Source organism: Lepidochelys kempii, chromosome 3, assembly GCF_965140285.1.
Source record: "Lepidochelys kempii isolate rLepKem1 chromosome 3, rLepKem1.hap1, whole genome shotgun sequence".
Lineage (NCBI taxonomy): Eukaryota > Metazoa > Chordata > Testudines > Cheloniidae > Lepidochelys > Lepidochelys kempii.
Window position 1 is genome coordinate 139,305,055 of NC_136382.1, and position 26,246 is coordinate 139,331,300.

At 40.9% G+C, this 26,246-nt stretch overlaps 1 protein-coding gene across 16 annotated transcripts in view; it reads right to left on the minus strand.

The window, feature by feature from the left end:
* Window positions 1-26,246, minus strand: part of RGS7 (regulator of G protein signaling 7) — a 429,184-nt gene that overhangs the window by 20,587 nt on the left and 382,351 nt on the right. For 15 of the 16 annotated variants that reach the window (XR_012158164.2, XR_012158163.2, XM_073338222.2 and 12 more), the window contains exons 10-14: window positions 18,848-18,922; window positions 14,615-14,713; window positions 13,830-13,891; window positions 12,326-12,436; window positions 11,682-11,807 (exon numbers count right to left, since the gene is read on the minus strand). Coding sequence is in view for 14 of the 16 variants with exons in the window: in XM_073338222.2 (XP_073194323.1) it covers window positions 11,682-11,807; window positions 12,326-12,436; window positions 13,830-13,891; window positions 14,615-14,713; window positions 18,848-18,922 (473 nt within the window). In the remaining 2 variants the exon portion in view is untranslated. The remainder of the gene's footprint in view (window positions 1-11,681; window positions 11,808-12,325; window positions 12,437-13,829; window positions 13,892-14,614; window positions 14,714-18,847; window positions 18,923-26,246) is intronic. The other variant, XM_073338225.2, reaches the window with a different exon arrangement.

A 26,246-nucleotide genomic window follows, 5' to 3' on the forward strand; every position in this document is an offset into this window, starting at 1 on the left:
GTCTTACCTACGACACTCCTGTCAATACACCCTAGCATACTAGCCTTTTTCACAGCTACATTTGGTTGTTGGCTCATATTCAATTTGTGATCCACTATAATCCCAAGATCCTTTTCAGCAGTACTACTATCAAGCCAATTATTACCCACTTTGTAGTTGTGCATTTGAGTTTTCCTTCCTAAGGGTAGTACTTTGCACTTGTCTTAACTGAATTGCATCTTGTTGATTACAGACCAATTCTCCAATTTGTCAAGGTTCTTTTGAATTTTAACCCTGTCCTCCAAAGTGCTTGCAACCTCTCCCAGCTTGGTGTCATCTGAAAATTTTATAAGCATACACTTCACTCCATTTTTCAAGTCATTAATGAAAATATGGAATGGTACTGGACCCAAGACAGACCATTGTGGGACCCCACTAGATAGCCCTCCCAGTTTGACAGCAAATTTTTGATGACTAGTCTTTGAGTATGGTCTTTCAACCAGTTTTGCGCCCACCTTATAGTAATTTCATCTAGACCACATTTCCCTAATTTGCTTGTGAGAATGTCATGTGGGACTGTGTCAAAAGCCTTACTAAAATCAAGATACATCACATCTACTGCTTCCTCCCTATTCACTAGGCCAGACCTCTTGCTATCCATGTAAAGGTCTAATCTTCTTTTGAATCCTGCTAAGCCTCAGCTGTATTTTGTGGCTGTGAACTGTGCATGCTAATTGCATATCATCTGAAAATATATTTCCTTTTATCAGCTTTAAATTTGCCCCCTTTCAATTTCATTGTCTGTCCCTTGACCTGGTATTTTGAGCAACTGTAAATAATAGTGCCCAATCTAGCCAATCTTGCTATACAGAGCACACACACTTCAGGAGGCCATGTAAGGTTATGTGTGGGACCATGGTATGTTTTTTTCCCGCAATAAAATATCACTAAAAAGGCCTTGACCAAATGTGATCAGAACTGTGCTACCTGGAATCACAATTATACAATTATTGCTATTAGGATACTAGCATGATTACCTTGATCACTGTATTATAATCACTATTTGGTTGTCCACAGACTGTACAACACAGTTAACATATAAGATCCCTTTTCTGGGAATCCTGCTAGAAAAACTAGACTTAAACATGGTGTAGTTAACTTGCACAGTTTTATTCTCAGAGAAGACAGGACCTAAGGACACTACTATGTGGTTTCTGCCATCTTGGAGGAGCCAGATGCAATATAGTCTTCCAATATGATGTCAACATGGTTGGTCTAATAACATAGAGAAGCTGGAACTCAGTTGATATTGACTGTGCTCTGGCTTGGACTTCACATGATGAGAACATGATTTGGGAATATGGTTAAAACGTGGTATTGTCCTGACTACAGTGCAAGACCAAGGCATGTTTTCACTGTGTTGAGGAACTATTGTGTTTTACCCAGGTCTCCCAAGAAGTCAGAAATAACACTGCGTACTTACAGGTCTAGTAAGGCTGCTGCATAAACACAGTAAAGCAAAGCAAATAAACAGAACATCACCTTATGAAACAGTTCTTTCACTTCAGACAGTTTACCTGCTTGGAAGCAATTAGTCTCTCACAGTCCCCCTATTCAACTGGCTTAACTCTGAGAAATGGTAGGCAGGGTGGTCACATGAGCCCAGTACTTCTTTGTAGCAGGGGAGTGAGATAAAGATAGGTCCCTTCCCCAGTCACCTGTTCTGTCTCACCTCTCCTTTTTGTCTGGTCAGAAGCTTAAAAGGGCACTTGATAACCTCATTCAGCGGCTTAACTTGTTATGGCTTTCCTTCAACTTGACTTTCAACTGCCTAATACCAGCCTCTATCTTTTGAGATATCTATTTTAGGTACCTATATGGCCTCCATTAGTGTAATATCTGAGTGCCTCACAATCTTTTACTGTATTTATCTTCACAGCACTCCTATGATGGAAGGGAGTGCTATTATCCCCATTTTACAGATGGGGAACTGAGGTATAGGAAGACTAAGGCCTAGATCCTCAAAAGATATTTAATTTATTTGAGCATAAGCTTTCGTGAGCTACAGCTCACTTCATCGAATATTCGATGAAGTAAGCTGTAGCTCACGAAAGCTTATGCTCAAATAAATTGGTTAGTCTCTAAAGTGCCACAAGTCCTCCTTTTCTTTTTGCGGATACAGACTAACGTGGCTGCTACTCTGAAACAAGATATTTAGGTACCTAAATTGCTTTGAGGATCTGGTGCTCAGTGATTTGCCCAAGATCACACAGGGAGTCTGTGTCAGAACAGGCGCTTAAAATCCAAATCTCTGAAGTCCTAGGTTAGTGCCCTAACCACTGAACCACCAAAATCTGATAGTCTTACTGTATTTGGTCTGTAATTTTGAAAGCAATGCACCTAGAACAGTGTTCTTCTTACACGCGCTTAACAACTGCACAGCACACAGACTAATTCAGCTGACCCAGTAAATAATTCTGTCGAGTTTGGGCAACCTGCTTTGTTGTTTTAAACTGCTTTAGATATTTACATTTCAGAGGGTATGTCCTGCAGTGCAAGCCCCACTTCAATGCACCTACTGGGATTGGCTGATTATTCATGTGTACAGAAGGTAGGTAAAGAGCAGAGAAATGAAAGAAGGAAGATGTTCTTTGTAACCACAGCCATTTTCAGTTAGCCTGACCCAGACATCCATTAGGATCTATCCTAGGACAGTGATCTGGTTTGTTCTTCTTGCCATCACCAATATTTCTGGGAGCCCCACGAATAAACCCAGGATGCTATTTTGCAGATAAACCATTGCCTTTACGCTGTGGTACAGACGGTGATGGAAAAATAGGCGGGAGATAAACTGAACTACTTTGGAGGAACATGTAGCTTCTAGCATGGAAAAGAAAGGCAATCCAGACCCATCTTTATCAAGGTGAGCACAAGTTCCTCACTGGTAGGTTAATTTTTATTTTACATGTCTAACATTAGTATTCCAAAAACCCAACAGAAACCGTGAGACTGTAATTGTAGAAACCTCTTTTAAAATGGAAAAAAAAAATGTGCTGAGAGCTGCAAGATGCTGTCTAGGGAGATTACTTCACTGCAGACACACATTTTAATCTGCTTACTGAGCTTTCAAAACCAAATGTATGCCCTCTTCCCACAGAAGAGCCAAGCATTAAGGCCACCGCCTTGTGTGTGCACAGTCATTTTGCCAGCTATCACACAGGAAATCAATAGCAGAGCCAGGGTTGGAACACAGACCTGCAGGGTCCCTGTGCACTGCCTTAAACACAAGAGAACATCCTTTCTTTTCTTACAGCCCTCTTTCTCAATCATGGTCTCTCCAGTGCACTGGATAAAGCAAGGGTTCTGTAGAACAAGTAGTATGTAAACATGCAATTAAATACCATCATCATGCATACACATAAGGGGCCAAATTAAGACTGCCTGGGAAGTGACATACATAGAATTAACACCCAGCTAATGGAAGAACCCTAACTAGAACTCACAGGCTCACTCTTCCTCACTCCCAATGCAATACAACCACCCATGGGCCAAAGCTACTGGAGCTTTCCTATATCTGGAGCTTTAGCTTTGTGCCTATCGTGTGGGGAGCTCTGTAGGACTGGAACATAGTGCAGTTGGCATGTAGGTAGCTTTATGGAGCTGGGTGGAACATTTGGAGGTTTTAGCAGCAAGCTCCTAACAAGCTCCACTGAGCACGTGCACTTTGTAACTCTGGTATGGGGACAGAAAAAAACCTCTCTCTGACACCTAGGCTCACCCCTTTTCCAAATACCAAGTCTTGCTCCAAAACAAGGAGGCGCTAAAGCTCTTCAAGGGAATGGTTGGAAAAAATGTTAACATTGGCCAAACTACCTATTAATCCTTAGCCTTATTCTCCCTTTCGCTGAAATATTCCAAAAATTCATTCTGAGGCAGAGAGCAAGCATGGAAAATTTTCAGTCTGAGAGATTAAAGTTTGACACCTTTATTAGCAACTGAAAACAGGAGTTAATAGAAAGTGTTAGGCAATCTTAACTGTAGGTTGCTACAAGCTCTGCCTGTTATACCTTTCAACAAAGGCCAGTAACTGTTCTCCATGGTCTGTTAACTGCAGAACTAGTGTCACACTGGCATTTCAGATAAATATATTTAAATACATAAAAACATTTTAAAATAATCTACAACAATGATTAATAATAAATAGCAACAAGAAAAACAAGGTGAGGTCAAAAGGGAAAAAAATCAATCAAAACCAATATGCCTATCTCCTGTATCATTCCCTCTTCCACCAATCAAATCATTTTATTGTGGAATAATTAAACTACAATATATGCATATATTCTTTCAGATAAAGTAAACAAAAGTATGACCATTCAGACATAAGGCTGATATAGTCTGTGTTTCACACCACTGAGCTGTATACAATTATTTGACTTATTTATTGAAAGGATTAATCTGATTAATTGAAGGATTAATTGAAGGATTAATCTGATTCAAATTAATTTGAATCTATCCCTGGTGCTAGACATTTTTACAGCAAGTACGGTGTGTGATTACAAAAATAAACCCCACACAAAATTCCAGTGCACACTGGCTTGCTGAAACTAGAATATTTGTCCAGCATGCTAACCCCATATCTGACCACTCTCTAACCCCCGCTCGCCCCCCCCCCCCACATATATACACACTACCAAGCACCCAGAACTCTTCTCTCCCTCGAGCTTTCCAGCATCTTAAGAAGTTAACAAATCCAAGGTCTATCTGATCAAGGAGAAGGGCACATTTCAGAAGATGCCCTGCCACTTTTCCTTCCTTTTTAACCCTTTGGGCTATTTTTAGCACAAGTACCTCTGTTGAGCACACAGCTGCTGCTGTATCACATAGGGAGAAAGATGGTCTGTCATCTAGGCAAGACTCAAAACCATTTAGGTCTTTATAGTTTGAAATCAATAACAACCTCCACCTGGAAACTAATAGGCAGACAACATATAAATACTCACTGTTCAGAGACCTCAGTGATACATAGACATGGCAAGGATCACATAAGGAGAGAGGCTGGGATTTTCAAGGGAGACTAAGGAAGTTAGGTGTCTAACTCTCATATTTCAATGGGAACTAAGTGCCTCAATCCCATGAGCTCCTTTGAATATCCCAGAGTGCCTGGGCAACCAACTGATCTAGGCAGTACTGGATCACACTAAAACTTACAGACAGCCCCCCAACCTGAAGCAAAACTCTCCAGCAACCACATACCACAACAACAAAAACTCTAACCAGGAACCTATCCTTGCAACAAAGCCCGATGCCAACTCTATCCACATATTTATTCAAGTGACACCATCATAGGACCTAATCACATTAGCCATGCCATCAAGGGCTCGTTCACCTGCACATATACCAATGTGATATACAGCATTATGTGCCAGCAATGTCTCTCTGCCATGTACATTGGCCAAACCGGACAGTCTCTATGCAAAAGAATAAATGGACACAAATCTGACATCAGGAATCATAACATTCAAAAACCGGTAGGAGAACGCTTCAACCTCTCTGGCTACTCAGTAAAAGATTTAAGGGTGGTAATTTTGCAACAGAAAAGCTTCAAAAACAGACTCCAACTAGAAACTGCTGAGCTTGAATTAATATGCAAACTAGATACCATTAACTTGGGTTTGACTAGAGACTGGGAGTGTCTGGGTCATTACACATTTTGAATCTATTTCCTTAGGTTAAGTATCCTCATACCTTCTTGTCAACTGTCTAAATGGGCCATTTTGATTATCACTACAAAAGCTTTTTTCTCCTGCTGATAATAGCTCATCTTAACTAATTAGCCTCTCACAGTTTGTATGGGAACTTCCAATTTATCTGTATGTATATATATATCTTTTTACTATATGTTCCATTTTATGCATCCAATGAAGTGGGCTGTAGCCCACAAAAGCTTATGCTCTAATAAATTTGTCAGTCTCTAAGGTGCCACAAGCATTCCTGTTCTTTTTGCGGATACAGACTAACATGGCTGCTACTCTGAAACCTTTAAAATATAAAAGGAGGACTTGTGGCACCTTAGAGACTAACCAATTTATTAGAGCATAAGCTTTCGTGAGCTACAGCTCACTTCCTCAGATGCATATCGTGGAAACTGCAGCAGGCTTTATATATACACAGAGAATATGAAACAATACCTATTCCCACCCCACTGTCCTGCTGGTAATAGCTTATCTAAAGTGATTTCCAGCACAAATCCAGGTTTTCTCACCCTCCACCCCCCCACACAAATTCACTCTCCTGCTGGTGATAGCCCATCCAAAGTGACAACTCTTTACACAATGTGCATGACAATCAAGCTGGGCTATTTCCTGCATAAATCCAGGTTCTCACATCCCCCCCACCCCCATACACACACAAACTCACTCTCCTGCTGGTAATAGCTCATCCAAACTGACCACTCTTCAAGTTAAAATCCAAGTTAAACCAGAACATCTGGGGGGGGGGGGTAGGAAAAAACAAGAGGAAACAGGCTACCTTGCATAATGACTTAGCCACTCCAAGTCTCTATTTAAGCCTAAATTAATAGTATCCAATTTGCAAATGAATTCCAATTCAGCAGTTTCTCGCTGGAGTCTGGATTTGAAGTTTTTTTGTTTTAAGATAGCGACCTTCATGTCTGTGATCGCGTGACCAGAGAGATTGAAGTGTTCTCCGACTGGTTTATGAATGTTACAATTCTTGACATCTGATTTGTGTCCATTTATTCTTTTACGTAGAGACTGTATGCCAACATTTTTATGGCTGATTTAGAACAACGCTTCCTCAGCTCTCGTCCCCTAAAGCCCCTACTCTACTTGCGCTATATTGATGACATCTTCATCATCTGGACCCATGGAAAAGAAGCCCTTGAGGAATTCCACCATGATTTCAACAATTTCCATCCCACCACCAACCTCAGCCTGGTCCAGTCCACACAAGAGATCCACTTCCTGGACACTACAGTGCTAATAAACAATGGTCACATAAACACCACCCTATACCGGAAACCTACTGACCGCTATTCCTACCTGCATGCCTCCAGCTTTCACCCTGACCACACCACACGATCCATCGTCTACAGCCAAGCTCTGCGATACAACCGCATTTGCTCCAACCCCTCAGACAGAGACAAACACCTACAAGATCTCTGTCAAGCTTTCTTACAACTACAATACCCACCTGCAGAAGTAAAGAAACAGATTGATAGAGCCAGAAGAGTTCCCAGAAGTTACCTACTACAGGACAGGCCTAACAAAGAAAATAACAGAACGCCACTAGCCGTCACCTTCAGCCCCCAACTAAAACCCCTCCAACGCATTATTAAGGATCTACAACCTATCCTAAAGGATGACCCAACACTCTCACAAATCTTGGGAGACAGGCCAGTCCTTGCCTACAGACAGCCCCGCAACCTGAAGCAAATACTCACCAACAACCACATACCACACAACAGAACCACTAACCCAGGAACTTATCCTTGCAACAAAGCCCGTTGCCAACTGTGCCCACATATCTATTCAGGGGACACCATCACAGGGCCTAATAACATCAGCCACACTATCAGAGGCTCGTTCACCTGCACATCCACCAATGTGATATATGCCATCATGTGCCAGCAATGCCCCTCTGCCATGTACATTGGTCAAACTGGACAGTCTCTACGTAAAAGAATAAATGGACACAAATCAGATGTCAAGAATTGTAACATTCATAAACCAGTCGGAGAACACTTCAATCTCTCTGGTCACGCGATCACAGACATGAAGGTCGCTATCTTAAAACAAAAAAACTTCAAATCCAGACTCCAGCGAGAAACTGCTGAATTGGAATTCATTTGCAAATTGGATACTATTAATTTAGGCTTAAATAGAGACTTGGAGTGGCTAAGTCATTATGCAAGGTAGCCTGTTTCCTCTTGTTTTTTCCTACCCCCCCCCCCCAGATGTTCTGGTTTAACTTGGATTTTAACTTGAAGAGTGGTCAGTTTGGATGAGCTATTACCAGCAGGAGAGTGAGTTTGTGTGTGTATGGGGGTGGGGGGGATGTGAGAACCTGGATTTATGCAGGAAATAGCCCAGCTTGATTGTCATGCACATTGTGTAAAGAGTTGTCACTTTGGATGGGCTATCACCAGCAGGAGAGTGAATTTGTGTGGGGGGGTGGAGGGTGAGAAAACCTGGATTTGTGCTGGAAATCACTTTAGATAAGCTATTACCAGCAGGACAGTGGGGTGGGAATAGGTATTGTTTCATATTCTCTGTGTATATATAAAGCCTGCTGCAGTTTCCACGATATGCATCTGAGGAAGTGAGCTGTAGCTCACGAAAGCTTATGCTCTAATAAATTGGTTAGTCTCTAAGGTGCCACAAGTCCTCCTTTTCTTTTTGCGAATACAGACTAACACGGCTGCTACTCTGAAACCTTTAAAATATAGTTCTTTGCTTCCTAACAGGAGCTAGGAACTTTGCAAAAATGATACTCTCATCTCTTGTGTTACTGTAATATTTGGCCTCCTAGTGAACCAAGCATAAAGCAGTGCTTCCAAAGGGACTTGCTCTCAGTGGATGATTACTAAGCAGGGTGTAATAGTATCCGCTTGATGCATGGAGGAGCAGTTCTGTGAGCCTTCTGAGTTAAATGTTCCACTCAGAATCCCATGTCCTGTACTGAAGCTACAGTACTAACACCCCTGAGCAGCCTTTTTCCAAGAAATATTAGCTGAATGAAGAGCAAGAGGGGACCAACCAGTAGTTACATTGACTAGGGATGTCTCTCATCCAGCTGAACTGCCTCTTTACCCAAGAAGTACAGTATTATAATTTATCAATTTATGGTGCTGACAAGGCTTCCCCACCCCATTACTGTAGTAGCTGAGTACCTCACAGTCTTTAATTATTTATCTTCACACCCCCATGAGGTAGGGACATAATATTGCTCCCATTTTACAAATAGGGAACCAAAGCACAGAGACACTAATTAACTTGCCTGAGTCACACAGTACGTGTCTAAGCAGGAAACTGAACCTACCTTTGTTGAACCTACATCCCAGGCTAGCATCCTAGCCACTGAACTATCCTTCCTCTCAGTTTCAGTCCCCTGCTTCAAATTTCTTCACATTGGGTTGCACTCCTTCAGAAAGAATCTAGTGTGGACCATTTTCACTCCCAGTACCAATCCTGATTCCACACTTCTCAACTCAAGAGCATGAAAACAGTCATATTGAGAGTATTAATGATATAACCATGAAAATAAACACGGTTTCATGTAATTGGTGTGGCTCCTTGATTACAGTCTCTTTTTATATCTCCTCCATTTCTTCCATTGACATGGGCACAGGGCTTTACATTGATTAGGAGTGAATGTTTCCTTACTGCCTGAAGCCTGATGCTGTATTTTCTACAGGACATTTCACAGCTTGCTACTATAGTCCCATCTGTTTGCTACTCCTCTAGTTTTGATGACACTTGTTTTAAATTCAATCATGGTCAAATCTGCAATGGGATGACACCTAATAAACATGAATGTGAAGTTATGTTAGTCATGTTCCTAAGCTGAGGAGCTGTTGATGGAAGCAAATCCCCTTTGCACAGTATTAGAAAGATGCTGTCAAATCCCCCAAACTACAAATTCTATTGCTATGTGGTTAATAGCTGTGTAAGCAGATAGGTGCTCTTAAATTTAAAGAAATCAAAACTGAGTTGTGATGGCATTTGGAAAGATGCTGACACTTTTAGGTGTGCCATTGTGCATCAACAGGTACTTTTTGCCTCATTGTGCATGGAATTACTATGTCAGAAATAGATGTTATTTATATCACTGCAATCGGTGGCATTTTGAGTCTCATACATATGAGACTTTAAAATGAGTGCTCTCTAACATATCACAGGCATAGCTTTTTATTTGGCACCCATCACCGCTCAGATATTATGCTTTATTACGCCAATATAGGAACCTAGATAGATAGATATAATGGTAGATGGCACATTGAGAAATTAGCTCCAAACAAAATCCTCTAGGGTATTTTGCTGGATCAGTCACTTGCAGTTTGCCTGTGACTGTAAATAGGATTAGAGGAAAGAGCCTGGGATTATGTGGTAACAGTCTGGTTGGCAGCAAGACAAAATAGTTATAGAAAAGTGTAGAAAACATAGCATATGCTAGGTCGAACAGGTTCATGTTTGAACAGCTGCCTTACTGGGACATTTTTTAAATAAATAAAAAAAAACCCTTCCCATTCCTTTGTACCAGGCTGATAAAAGGTTTGCCCTTTAATTATCGCTTAGCTTTTTTAATTCAGAAATTGCCACCTACAAGTAACATGTTATTTAGCAAACACCCATTGACCCAGATCTTATTCCCTTTGAAATCAATGCAAAACAACAGCTGAGAAAAGGATAGGGTCTAGAATATTTCATGTATATATTTGATCCAAAATTGTTCCATAACTTGTCTAGATAAGGGTTTTCCTGTATTAACACATTAAATCCAAATTTAATGTTGCAGATCGCCAAACTGTGAATATGTTAAATACAGTATGGTAAAACAATGCCCAATAGCATGGCATAATCTGCTCCCAGTTACTCTGGTGTAAATTTGGAATAACTTCAGTGCTATATACTCTCATCTCTAGAAACTGAGGGTGCTTGGCATCTTTCAAAATAGGGCTTTTACACTAGACCAGGCTCTCTCTCCATAATGCTTAGGTGTCTGGTGAATCCCATTTTTAAGGGAGTCACAGCTGGGCAATGAAAAGTGATGTGTGGGTGAAAGCACAAGAACTTAGTATGGGGATGGGGTTTTGATGTACATACCTTTGAGAAACAAAATTCACTTTTTTTGGTCGTAGAAAAGCAAAAATTAATATTCATTGTTAAGTTCTTCTCACATGCATATGGTTTTAATACAGCTTCATTGGAACAGCAACAACCAAAAATGGCTTTTGCCAGTGGTTTGGCTATAATTCTATACTGTGAAATAGGCCTTTTCTGTTCATTGCTTAAAGAGATCTTGTTTTATACTAGAAAATTTTAGATTTGACAAGTTGTCCTACACATACACAGCACCTTTATTATGTCATTTTTGAAGAGAAGTTTCTTGGGGATTTACAAGCTTTTAAAAAACTTGCATGACAGGAGCAAGTCACATCAGTCATACCATGTTTAACCTTACACTAAGAGTTAAGAGCATTTTATTGTTCTTTTTAACCACTGTGGGGGAGATTTTCAAAAGCAGCTAAGACATTTAGGAGCAAACATCCATGGGATTTTTGCTCCTAAATCCCTTAGTTGCATTTGAAAATTTCCCACTGTAAGTTTACTGTCCTTATAATGCTGTATATATTAAAAGATACCAAATGCCCTGTGGTTGGTCAGTGTTTCTGAGACATGTAATATGATGATTTGAAAAAGGATCTCTCTAGAAACTGGGCATGACCAAAATAGTGTGTTTAGGGATACAGACTATTTATATCTTTGTTGGTGTTGGCCTGAGCACCATGAACACCCAAAGCCATCGGAAAATGAGGGCCTGTGATACCTCGTAGGTTTGGACCCTTAAGGAGCAGAAATGGGACTATATCTATAAGGGAGAAAATAAATATAAAAGAATGGCAACAGACACACAAAACATTTCTTAGCTGTTGTTAAAAGATAACAACTCTTCCGCTTCACCTTAAATTTTCAGAGCTGAACTCTGACTCCAGGAACTTGAGAAACTGCTCTCTCCCCACTGTGTCCTTCAATGCTTCATCCATGCCAAAGCCCCATCGCTTTACCCTCTGTTGCCCTGGCTCTTTGCTGGGGGCAAGAAAAAAAGTAGTCACAGACTGAGCTAGCACGTGGTAGTGTTGTATATGCAAGTAATGATGGGAACTCCTAAAGTTCAGCTACAGGTTTCTCACCCTCCAAGTCACTTGTGCTTGTATGGTGTTGTTATACAGAGATTTAATGGTCGGTGCCAAGCACACTGTCAGTGCTTAATCAATGTAGCATAGGAGTGCGCGTGTATGTGTATACACACATACACACACACACATATGGGGCTCCCCTTTTCATCCCCCTTCCCAGTGGAACCCTGTATATTGGCCATTGTGGACCCTGCAGTTTTTCATGCAGGTATATGAATCCATTCAAAATAACAGGAAACTGTACAGCTGAAAAGACCAAGAGCAAATTGGTATGCATGGTAATCTCATTTCCTATCTGCCTCAGTACTGTGCTGCAGAATGTATGGTGGAAATCTGCACATTTCAAACAAAGACAGAAATTATTGCTACATACATTATTAATCGGAAAAGAAGGAAGAAATAACATACCAGACCTCTAGTTCCCAGAATGTAGTGTCATCTGATAGCCAAGGGTTAGAGGGGTCAGGTGGCACAAGAAATGGATCATATTCCACATACTGCTCTGTGTAAGCTAACAGACTAAAAAAAAACCATCAAACATTGTCATGTTAACGAGCTTTATGATCAGAAACCTGTTTTTCAAAAGTAAACTCTGGTGGTGGTGGGATACTGCTTTCTATTTTATCAAGGGCTGAAATAAAATAAACGGCAAGCTTTATTAATACTTCTAAACATTTCTGCATGGAATTTCACTGAAGAATTCCAAATGGATTAATTAATAAAGTCTAACATGCACCCCATGAATCAGGTTTCAGCCTCATTTTATAGATGAGGCAACTGAAGTGCAAAGAGATTGAAATAAGGCAACAGAGAGAAGCTGAAATAAAAAACTAATTAAGTAGATCTGACTCTGAGTCGAGGAGGGCTGAACTGGAAGGGAAGCTCACTGGGAGGCTTAATTGAGGCAAAGTGGCAACATTATTGTACAACAGATCTGGGGATAGGTCCCTGAGCTGCATAGGTGCTGTCGCTCAGCCTACGGCCTGATTCACCAACTCAGCAGTGCAATGGCTCATTCGGGTGGCCAGACTACAGGGGGTTGGAAAAATTACAAAAAAACAGGGCAAACTCTGGTTTCTCTAAAACAGGCACCAGTTCTGAAAATAAGGATATTTCTGGCTTTCTGGGAGATATAGTTGCCCTATTTGTTTATAAAAACTGGGTTGTTCAGTCATATTAATTCAGGGTGGGGTAAGAACATGCAGGATAAGAGTCAGTTAATGATGGTGGTGGTGCCGGGGGGAGAGAATGAAACAGGGGTCATTTTTTTAAAAATTTCTCGGGAATGAACTTAGTACAATGTCCTGGTGCAAAACTGTCTTTCAGGCCCACAAAAAATCATCAACACCAGCGGTGGTACCCGATGACTTCAACAGGAGTTTGTGAGACGGCCACCAATTTGGCCAATACCAGGGGCTGAACTAGGGGCTTCCGGAGCTGAAAATAAGAGATGCTCTAAATGAAGCTAAAGAGCCAGGCTCTATACTGTAGAGCTGTAACAGACACAGCCTCTGTACATAGGGTACAGATAAACATATGCAACATACAATAACCAGTAGGTTACATCTACATTAGGAATTTTGTAGCCTTTTCTCCACACTGGTCCTGAAAAACAGATTTTCCTAGGGTAGGCAATGTCAGGGAGCTTAGTGTACAAAGCAGTTACATGATCAGGCCACAGCTTTCTTCTAAATTCAGCGCTTTTTTTCTGTTTCACTGAACTGAGAGAAATGGCATTAAATCATACCATATTAGCGAATCAGAAAATAGACATGCCTTCATTGCTCACATAAAGTAAACTGTCTTCAGTCAAGTTGAATAAACATCCCAACTCCCTTGTCTCCTCCTCACAGATATTTTCTAGATACTTCTTAGACCATTTCAAAAATAGAAAATGTGACAATATACGTACCTCTCTGCAACTTTTGACATTTTTAACCGATGTCTGTCTAACTGTATTTGCCAATATGTTATCTGAAAAAGTGAAGGCAAAAAGTGGCATGAGTAATGTCTTGCTTGGTTTTATTTTTAGAACTTTTTATTAGGACTACAATGTAGATTTAATTTTTTCTAAGTCACAGAGAAGTGTATCTGAGCTATAATGACATATTATCATAATATTTTTAAAGTAGATGGAACTCTATAAATACAAGACATTATACATAGCTAAAAATGGACAAGTATAACATTTTTTCCTAAAGGTTCATCAATATAAATCTAATTAGTATATTAATTTTTACAGAGAAACCCATTAATTGTTCCCACTCACCTTTTACCACTTCTATTGCTCTGGGAAAGATTAATGAAACTTTAATGGCAATATGTGAGTAAATCTACATACACTGAGATACAACTATGCTCTCAAACCTTATAGTGGAGTGTTGGAAGAGAGAATGAGTGACCTGGTTACTGAAGAAAGGCTAATGCATTTAATTTAAAAAAGAACACACTAACTGGGTTATTGGTAAAGCCTTACACTGTTAATAAAGACTAAAAAAAATTTAGTGCTACTCCCATTACCATTAATGAAAGTTATATGCATAAATCTCCATGTACTGAGATGAGAAGAAATATACTCTCAAACTTTGTTTCCTCTAACCATTTAATTGATCTAATTTAAATGTTAAAGAAATATACTTGACAGTTATGGTACATTTTTATTCTAATTTTAGAAGTTTATTATAATTGTTTTCAAACCTCTTGGTGTAATTCGTCTTCTGTAGGTGGCTTAGTTTCTGGTACTGGTGTGTGGGTAGGACTATGACTTCGAATGTCATTTTGTAATCCATAGACAGACTATGAAAAAGTATGGAAAGAAAGACATTTGTTTTTAAAGAGTGCTTATCTTATACAAACATCATCATATATATTTTTGTATTATGTATTCAAGAAGTTAGCTACCCCTGTGTTTTCACAAGCCTTACATCACTGTTCAACAGTCCTGTAAATATGCCATGCATTGAAACACAATGTTGCAAAATGAAATAAAGAATTCTGAGGAAAGGCCCTATTACATGATAACATAGGATTTTATGTCTAACTCTCTCTATATATATTTGCATGTAGCACGTATTAGGGATGACACAGTAGGGCAGCTATTATAGTGGGTGGAGGTGGTTGGCACGGAAGAGAAGGAACAGGAAATTGAGAGGTACACGGCCATGATGAATTATTATTTGTACAGTTCCCAAATGTGTGCCAGGTGCTTGATAAATGACTAATGCCTGGGACCTTTCACTAATGCAATCAAATTGTGCTGATGACATCTCCAAATCCAGTCTTCCTTCAGATTCAGGACTTTACCATGTAACAACACTATACTCTAATTACAAAGTGATACTTTAGATCAGGGATCGGCAACCTCTGGCACGTGGCCCATCAGGGAAATCTGCTGACGGGCTGGGACGGTTTGTTTACCTGCAGCATCCGCAGGTTCGGCCAATCGCAGCTCCCACTGGCCGTGGTTGGCCATTCCAGGCCAATGGGGGCTGCGGGAAGCGGCATGGGCTGAGGGATGTGCTGGCTGCCGCTTACCACAGCCCCATTGGCCTGGAATGGCCAATCGCGGCCAGTGGGAGCTGCGATTGGCCGAACCTGCGGATGCTTCAGGTAAACAAACCGTCCCGGCCCGTCAGCAGATTTCCCTGATGGGCCGCGTGCCAAAGGTTGCCGATCCCTGCTTTAGATTAAAAATGGGATCAATGTACAGAACTGGGATCCAGCTCTGGATCTGAAATACCTTATAATTTAGGGCTGTTTGGACCTGGGGTATTGGTCCAACCTGTTATATAGACTTGGGCAATTTGTAAAACTGGTTTGGTTTATCAAATCTATTTCCTCCAAAGTTCCAGGGATTTTATCTGGGGACATCTTTATTCTAAATTAGAGTTTCTCTTTACCTTCAAGGATGTGCAGGGATCCATTTTTCAGAGTAGCAGCCGTGTTAGTCTGTATCCGCAAAAAGAACAGAAGTCCTTGTGGCACCTTAGAGACTAACAAATTTATTAGAGCATAAGCTTTCGTGGGCTACAGCCCACTTCATCGGATGCATAGAATGGAACATATAGTAAGAAGAGGTATATATACATACAGATAAGTTGGAAGTTGCCATACAAACTGTGAGAGGCTAATTAGATAAGATGATAATAGCTCATCTTAACTAATTAGCCTCTCACAGTTTGCATGGCAACTTCCAACTTATCTGTATGTATATATATATCTCTTCTTACTATATGTTCCATTCTGTGCATCTGATGAAGTGAGCTGTAGCCCACGAAAGCTTATGCTCTAATAAATTTGTTAGTCTCTAAGGTGCCACAAGTACTCCTGTTTTTTTTTCAGGGATCCATTGCTACTACTATTTTTCTTGCATGTTTGTACTTACTGAAAGTGAAAGTTCTGTGGGCATTTTTACTTATATTTTTCCCTTTAACTACTATAGAAAATTTGTGACAGGGATACTAAGTATTTACCATGCAATATTCAATATACTGAACAACATACTGACAATATGTTCTGCACTGCAAAATATGGGTCTCCTATTCTTTTGGTCCCTGTCTATGCCTCTGAGGGATTCCTTGGGGCCATAGAATTTACATTTGCAAACAACATATTTTGTTTAGGGCAGTTAAAATTGGAAAGTTCCTGTAAGACTTTATTATGCATGAAACACAGAAGTTGAAGGTGCTAAGTACCCTTAAATAGCCTTGTAAGAAAAAGTGTAAAGAAAAATGACAGGTTTCAGAGGAGCAGCCATGTTAGTCTGTATCCGCAAAAAGAAAAGGAGTACTTGTGGTACCTTAGCGACTAACACATTTATTTGAGCATAAGCTTTCGTGAGCTACAGCTCACTTCATCGGATGCATTCAGTGGACAATACAGTTGGGAGATTTATATACATAGAGAACATGAAACAATGGGTGTTACCATACACACTGTAATGAGAGTGATCAGGTAAGGTGAGCTATTACCAGCAGGAGAGTGTGGCTGGTGTGATGAGGCCCTATGATGGTGTCCCCTGAATAGATATGTGGACACAGTTGGCAATGGGCTTTGTTGAAAGAACAGGTTCCTGGGTTAGTGGTTCTGTTGTGTGGTGTGTGGTTGCTGGTGAGTATTTGCTTCATGTTGGGGGGCTGTCTGTAAGAAAGGACTTGCCTGTCTCCCAAGATCTGTGAGAGTGATGGGTCGTCCTTCAGGATAGGTTGTAGATCTTTGATGATGCATTGGAGAGGTTTTAGTTGGGGGCTGAAGGTGATGGCTAGTGGCATTCTGTTATTTTCTTTGCTGGGCCTGTCCTGTAGTAGGTGACTTCTGGGTACTCTTCTGGCTCTGTCAATCTGTTTCTTCACTTCAGCAGGTGGGTATTGTAGTTGTAAGAATGCTTGATAGAGATCTTGTAGGTGTTTGTCTCTGTCTGAGGGGTTGGAGCAAATGCGGTTGTATCGAAGAGCTTGGCTGTAGACAATGGATCGTGTGGTGTGGTCTGGATGAAAGCTGGAGGCATGTAGGTAGGCATAGCAGTCGGTAGGTTTCTGGTATATGGTGGTGTTTATGTGACCATCACTTATTAGCACCATAGTGTCCAGGAAGTGGATCTTTTGTGTGGACTGGTCCAGGCTGAGGTTGATGGTAGGATGGAAATTGTTGAAATCATGGTGGAATTCCTCAAGGGCTTCTTTTCCATGGGTCTAGATGATGAAGATGTCATCAATGTAGCACAAGTAGAGTAGGGGCATTAGGGGACGAGAGCTGAGGAAGAGTTGTTCTAAGTCAGCCATAAAAATGTTGGCATACTGTGGGGCCATGCGGGTACCCATAGCAGTGCCGCTGATTTGAAGGTATATATTGTCCCTAAATGTGAAATCGTTATGGGTGAGGACAAAGTCACAAAGTTCAGCCACCAGGTTTGCCGTGATATTATCGGGGATACTGTTCCTGATGGCTCGTAGTCCATCTTTGTGTGGAATGTTGGTGTAGAGGGTTTCTACATCCATAGTGGTTAGGATGGTGTTATCAGGAAGATCACCGATGGATTGTAGTTTCCTCAGGAAGTCTGTGGTGTCTCAAAGATAGCTGGGAGTGCTGGTAGCATAGGGCCTGAGGAGGGAGTCTACATAGCCAGCCAATTCTGCTGTCAGGGTGCTAATGCCTGAGAGGAAGGATTTGTGCGTCCAGGATTTCCAGGTTTATGGATTTTGGGTAGCAGATAGAATATCCCTGGTCAGGGTTCAAAAACCAGTCAGAGAACACTTCAATCTCTTTTGTCACTTGATTACAGACTTAAAAGTGACAATTCTTCAACAAAAAAACTTCAAACAGACTCCAAGGAGAGACTGCTGAATTGGAATTAATTTGCGAACTGGATACAATTAACTTAGGCTTGAATAAAGACTGGGTGTGGATGGGTCATTACACAAAGTAAAACTATTTCCCCATGTTTATTTTCCCCCTACTTTTCCTCACATATTCTTGTCAACTGCTGGAAATGGCCCATCTTGATTATCACTACAAAAGGCTCCCCCGCATCCCCGCTCTCCTGCTGATAATAGCTCACCTTACCTGATCACTCTCCTTACAGTGTGTATGGTAACACCCATTGTTTCATGTTCTCTATGTATTTAAATCTCCCCACTGTATTTTCCACTGAATGCATCCGATGAAGTGAGCTGTAGCTCACGAAAGCTTATGCTCAAATAAATTTGTTAGTCTCTAAGGTGCCACATGTACTCCTTTCCTAAAGAAAAAGCAGATCTGTTTTAATTTTTAGTAAATGGCTTACTAATTAGTAGTTTCAAGTCACAACAGGCTATGGAATTTTTGATGTATTTTTTCAATGCAAAGAAAGGAAAAAAAGGATTTACATATTTCAGTCATATTAAATAAACAACTCTGGAAATATATCACTTTCTATCCAAACACTGTACTTACCTTTCTGGTTTTGTGAGGATTTTTCATTCTTGAAGACTTTTTAATATCCACTTCAGTAGTGTTTACACATCCAGGCTAAAATTAAAAATAACATAAGAATGGAATCTGACATTGAACTCCATATTTATTGTATTTAGTTACCGCACAGTGAAGCCTGTACTACGGGTTAGAATAAGCAGAGACATGGTTAAAACTGTGAAGTATGGATAAATCTATCCTGAGGATGACAACCTATATTCAAAAATGTAAGATGCCTGAGTGTAGACTCCTCTGGAAAAATATGAGATAACACTGCACACAGGACCATGAATATTAGCTGTTTGTACCCTGCATCTATGTAGCAATATGGATGCCACTATAATGCAAAAGCAATGCCTTCAGGAAATAATATGTTGAAACCTGCACTGAGATCCACCTCCAGCAGACAATCTGCTGTCTTAATTTATTACTGTAAAAGATCACTAGGGTTTCCAGAACAATGTTGTTTGGTCTATTTTGAATAGGGTTGCCGACTTTCTGATTGCAGAAAACCAAATACCCTTGCCCCACCCCTGCTCTGCCCCTTCCCCAAGGCCCTGCCCTTTCCCCACCCCTTCTCCAAGGACCTGCCCCCCGACTCCATCCTGCCTCCCTATGTCACTTGTTCTCCCCCACCCTCATTCACTTGCTCAGTTTCACCAGGCAGGGGGTTGGGGTGCGGGAGGGGGTGAGGGCTCTGGCTGGGTGTGCAGGCTCAGGGGTAGGGCTGGGGATGAGGGGTTTTGGGTGCAGGAGGGGGATCCAGGCTGGGGGGGTGAGGCCAAGGAGTTTGGCATGTGGAAGGAGATTCTGGACTGAGGCAGGGGGTTGGGGTGTGGCAGGGGGAATGGGCTGTGTGCTGGGGGTTCAGGCTCTGGGGTGTGGCCAGAAATGAGGGGTTCAGGGTGTGGGAGGGAGCTCCTGGCTGGGGAAGGGGATTGAGGTGCGGGAGGGGGTGAGGGCTGTGGCTAGAGTGCGGGCTCTGGTGTGGGGCCGGGGTGAGGGTTTAGAGTGAAGAAGAGGACTCTGGGCTGGAGCCGAGGGGTTCAGTGTGCAGGATGGGTGCAGGCTCTGGGAGGGAGTTTTGGTGCAGCAGGGGCTCAGGGCTGGGGCGGAGAGGCCTGGGATGCAGGAGGGGGCTCCGGGCTGGGCCAGGGGGTTGGGGTGAGGGTTTCAGCTGCGGGTGTGGGTTCTGGGGTGGGGCCGGAGAAAGTCCTTCAGTCAAACAAGCCTTTACAATTGAAAAAAATAAAGCAAATGGAAGCAACAAACAAATGTACATTTCAGTCCTTTTTGCCACATCATAAAGAAGCACAAAAGGACACAAAACCCATTTTTTAAAGATCTGCTTGTACACTTTGTTACAAGTGCAACTTTCTGTGTTTAAATAAGGTTTTGCACCCAAAACTGAAGAATTCTAGAATGTGATGCCACTACCCTGATATTTAGGCATGGTATGGTGAGCCAAAGATGACGTTTTAACCAAAGCTGCGTGAAACTCAATAGTATTCATTTCTGGGGCACAGTGTAGTCATTTGAATCTTTTCATCAGTTTCAGTTCATGTTAGTTTGAACCCCATGTTCTGCTCTGAGTTTTTGACTCAAAGTGAAACTTGGCCAATTTAAGATTATGAAAAATCATAAATCATTCGTGGTTACTAAAATGTAATAGAACCTTTAGAAAACCCTGTGCTACCTTTCACACGTACAATCATACACCAATTGAACTCAACGACAAAACTCTCATTGACTTCTATGGGAACACCATCAGGCCACAGAATTTTACCAAACATCAAACATGGTGAGTTTTGTATTGTTTGGGTTTTCATACCAAAATTTTTACACAGACCTAACTCAAGCCTTTTACTCGCTTTGACTTGCTTTACTGCAGAACATTTCAACAGTCAACCACTTAGGATATGACACATCCATAAAAGTAGATAATCTGGGAACCATGTTGCAAACACCACACAAAATTTGAAAGATGTTTCTTTTTCCACCATTTCATTATGCTTTTAGTGGTTATGTCCCTTTAAGATTTTATTTTAAAGATTTATTGTAACAATTATAAATAATATGTAAAGTGTAGGGAAAGGAGTCAAATTCATCCCAGAAATAACTCCATGCACAAATTCAACCCATTATTTAATTTTAAATTCTGTCTCACTAAAAAGACTGGGCCAGATTTTGTCTTTAATTATATTCAGTGATGTCAAGACAGTGATTGAAAACAGAATTTAACCTTCCCTTACTTTTGTAAGCCTTTATATCTAGCTCTTTGTGAGCCTTATATCTTGTCCCTGGGTTTATGTCATTTTAATGTATTTTATTTTATTTTAAATGTGTATTTTAAATGTGTTATATTGTTGCATACATTTTTTAATGTTGCAAACACAGTTGCTCCAAGTTGGGACTTTACTGGGCCAATTTGAGCCTTCAATGAAATGATAGAGTTGTTATAAATACCACAGCATTAGGAAAAAGAAAGGAGTACTTGTGGCACCTTAGAGACTAACCAATTTATTTGAGCATAAGCTTTCGTGAGCTACAGCTCACTTCATTGGATGCATACTGTGGAAAGTTTAGAAGATCTTATTATATACACACAAAGCATGAAAAAATACCTCCTCCCACCCCACTCTCCTGCTGGTAATAGCTTATCTAAAGTGATCACTCTCCTTACAATGTGTATGATAATCAAGTTGGGCCATTTCCAGCACAAATCCAGGTTTTCTCAGCCCTCCCCCCACAAACTCACTCTCCTGCTGGTAATAGCTTATCTAAAGTGACCACTCTCCTTACAATGTAGCCACTAGCCCTCACCTTCAGCCCCCAACTAAAACCCCTCCAACGCATTATTAAGGATCTACAACCTATCCTGAAGGATGACCCAACACTCTCACAAATCTTGGGAGACAGGCCAGACCTTGCCTACAGACAGCTCCCCAACCTGAAGCAAATACTCACCAGCAACCACATACCACACAACAGAACCACTAACCCAGGAACCTATCCTTGCAACAAAGCCCATTGCCAACTGTGCCCACATATCTATTCAGGGGACACCATCACAGGTTATTAGCCACCATCACAGGTGGCTAATAACATCAGCCACACTATCAGAGGCTCGTTCACCTGCACATCCACCAATGTGATATATGCCATCATGTGCCAGCAATGCCCCTCTGCCATGTACATTGGTCAAACTGGACAGTCTCTACGTAAAAGAGTAAATGGACACAAATCAGATGTCAAGAATTATAACATTCATAAACCAGTCGGAGAACACTTCAATCTCTCTGGTCACGCGATTACAGACATGAAAGTCGCTATTTTAGAACAAAAAAACTTCAAATCCAGACTCCAGTGACAAACTGCTGAATTGGAATTCATTTGCAAAGTGGATACAATTAACTTAGGCTTGAATAGAGACTGGGAGTGGCTTAGTCATTATGCAAGGTAGCCTATTTCCCCTTGTTTTTTCCTACCTCTCCCCCTCAGACGTTCTTGTTAAACCCTGGATTTGTGCTGGAAATGGCCCACTTTGATTATCATACACAATGTAAGGAGAGTGGTCACTTTAGATAAGCTATTACCAGCAGGAGAGTGAGTTTGTGTGTGGGGGGGGGGTGAGAAAACCTGGATTTGTGCTGGAAATGGCCCAACTTGGTTATCATACACATTGTAAGGAGAGTGATCACTTTAGATAAGCTATTACCAGCAGGAGAGTGGGGTGGGAGGAGGTATTTTTTCATGCTTTGTGTGTATATAAGATCTTCTAAACTTTCCACAGTATGCATCCGATGAAGTGAGCTGTAGCTCACGAAAGCTTATGCTCAAATAAATTGGTTAGTCTCTAAGGTGCCACAAGTACTCCTTTTCTTTTTGCGAATACAGACTAACACAGCTGTTACTCTGAAACCTGACAGAATTAGGAGTTTATAATGGAAATGTCAGACTCTTCTTAACAGGTAGCACTAGAGGGGGTATTTCTGGTTATAACCAGAGGCAATAGAGTGAGAGGCACTGGGAGGCTGAATACAGGGGAAATTCACCCTGTTGGATGCAGTTAGTCCCACCCCTTCCTCCTCGGAGGAAGTGCAGTGATGGGGCAGGAAGTAAAATAATTTTTAAATGTCTTGAGACACCTATCCTGATTCTTGCTTGCATATTTATACCTGCTTCTGGAAATTTCCACTACATGCATCCGACAAAGTGGGTATTCACCCACGAAAGCTTATGCTCCAATACGTCTGTTAGTCTATAAGGTGCCACAGAACTCTTTGCTACTTTTACAGATCCAGACTGACACGGCTACCCTTCCGATATTTGAGACATTAAAAAATTCCTTAGCACAAAGCCAAGGTTTCCCATTCCCCTAAAAATGCAAGGATATCATCATCTATGAAACATCAGCAGTGTCTTCAGAAAGAGAAAAGAATTAATCCAAGTGTGCTCCTGCAAAATGATATTATGTCTGTGTGCTTATTGCTACTAAGAAGTTTGGGTGTTAAAAGCCCAGAAGATGACTGGTAGAAAAGGAATCTGAAAGATTCAGATGAAGTGCTGGATGACTGGAAATGCCCATCAGAGAAATGAAAAAAAAAAAGTGTCTGATGTAGGAAAGTAGACTATGGGTAAAATTTATTATACCAAAGTAGGAGTATTTTAATTTGTGACTGAGGCAGAAAAAGAAGAAGATATTCTGCTCAGTTGGTGTAAATCCGGAGGAAATCCATTGATTTCATCAGCTCAATTGACTTCATTGTAGTTCTTACAAATTTACACCAGTGTAACTGAGCCGAATTTGCCCTTTTAAAAGAGATTAAACAAATGAAATGCTGAAGAGGAGTTATACTCAACTGGGGAAAGTTTTGTGGGCAGACTAGAAACCAGTCCTCACATCTTACTGTTTGTCGCTTATATTAGTGCTCTATTTGAAGGACTCGTTAAATTTTCTGATGTTGTAAAAACTGTACAGTAAGTTTAAAAAAATTCATATAGTTTCATTTTCAAGCTACCTTACTAAAACTAACTGCTGACAAATTCAAAACAACACTCATTGGGCTGGAATATAGTGCATAAGTACAGAAGGACAGAATTAAATTAGCGTAAGAGGCTTTTGCAGAGAAACATAGGGCCATATTAGTGAATTCTTGGCAAGAACAGCTACATGATGTGAAAATGCACACAGTATAGTTGAAAGAAATTACTACAGGCAGAGAAGGTGTCCTGTTTTTCATCTTATTTAGGTTTGTGATGTTTGGAATGGATATATTCAACCAATTTTGCAGCTTTCTAATAGCCAGAGAAGGTGGATAATATGGAAACACAATGAGTGAATTACACTGTTCATCAGAAAAGAGTTTTTCTTTCCCATCTCAAAATATTTAGTTTGCTTTTGGACATAATATTATCAAAAGGATACAGTCACTTTTAGAGGGGGAAAAGTCTGAAAAGAACACAGAGTGTATAAAGCTGCATAAAACTGCAGCTCAGTTGTCTCAGGGGACATAACACAGTAGTGAGTGAGGGACAACCCCCCTTGCAGGAGCATGAGTGGAAGACAAAAAGTAGAGATAAAGATTAGCAGTAGGAAGAAGGGCAAAAGTAGCCATCTGTATGAGGGAGTGGGACTTCCAGGAAGTGTCCCTCGGGGGTTGGGAGAAAGGCCAGTGTGCAAATAACCTATGCAGAGGCTCCAATCTCTCCCTTCAAATCCCATTTATGCTGTGATGCATACAAAAATATAATCACCCAATGAGGAGTAGGTGGAATTATTGTCAGGGATGGTTGTTTTATTTTAATTTATTATTCGTAAATAAAAGCCTTTCAGTGGTCTGTAATCTTAAACTGTGGGATCGCAAATTGGGCATTATGTTATTATTACTCTAATCCCAATCTCCACTCTTTGTCACACTCACATTTCAAATTATATTGTAAGATCCATGGGGCAGGGGCTGTTTCTTCCTGTGTGTTTGTAAAGCCTTTAGCTGTTATGCAGAATAAAAGTAATAAAACAATAATCTTTAGAAAGGGCCTGAGGTTTTGACAGGCCAGATTTATAGGCTAAGACTGAGGGTCTAATCCTGAGAAATAGCAAGCAGCCACAACTGCTCCTGATGGCAATAGGAGCTGAGCATGCTCAGTACCTCTGAGAAAATGACCTTTAGTCTTAAAACTTCTATATGATCTAGAAGGATAAGTAAGAAACCACAAATGTATATGCCTAGAATGATGCCTAAAGTCAGATTTGATTAAAATGTTAAAAAAAGGAAAAAGGTGAATGACAGAATGAAGAGATTATAAAGTCAAGAGGACCAATTGTGATAATCCAGTCTGACCTCTGCATAACACACATCATAGGTCTTCCTGAATTAATGCCTGTTTGAACTAGAATATATCTTTCAGAAAAAACATCCAATTTTGATTTTAAAATTGCCCTTGATGGAGAATCCACTACAACCATTCCTACATTGTTCCAATGATTAATTACCATCACTATAAAAAATGTGTACCTTTTGTCTAGTCTGGATTTGCATAGCTTCAACTTTCAGCCATTGGACTGTGTTATACTTGTGTCTGAGAGACTGAAGAGCTTCCATTATCAAATTTCTGTTCTCCACGTAGGTACTTACGACTGTGATCAGGGGGAAGTAGGTGCTGTGGGGCGCTGGTCTGTGGGGTCCGCCAGCGGGCACTGGGGGGGAAGGGGAGCTGATGGAGGGGTTGCCAGCCATGGACAAAGCAGGTAGCCAAATGATGTTATAGCGGAGCGTTGCACAACTTTAAATGAGCATGTTCTGTAATGGAGCAGGGACGTAACATCGAAACAACAGTAAGTGAGAGGCCGTTAAGTGTGGAGTTACTGTATTTAGTCTGCAGAAGTGAAGAATGAGGGGGGATTTGATAGCTGCTTTCAACTACCTGAAAGGGGGTTCCAAAGAGGATGGATCTAGACTGTTCTCAGTGGTAGCACATGACAGAACAAGGAGTAATGGTCTCAAGTTGCAGTGGGGGAAGTTTAGGTTGGATATTAGGAAAAACTTTTTCACTAGGAGGGTGGTGAAGCACTGGAATGAGTTACCTAGGGAGGTGGTGGAATCTCCTTTCTTAGAGGTTTTTAAGGTCAGACTTGACAAAACCCTGGCTGGGATGATTTAGTTGGGGATTGGTCCTGCTTTGAGCAAGGGGTTGGACTAGATGACCTCCGGAGGACCCTTCCAAAGTTGATATGCTATGATTCTATGAAGTTGCCCCTTAACCTTCTTTGGGATAAGCTAAATAGATAGACTCAATGAGCTCATTCACTATAAGGCATGTTTTCCAACCCTCTAATAATTCTTGTGGCTCTTCTCTGAACCGTCTCAAATTTTTCAAA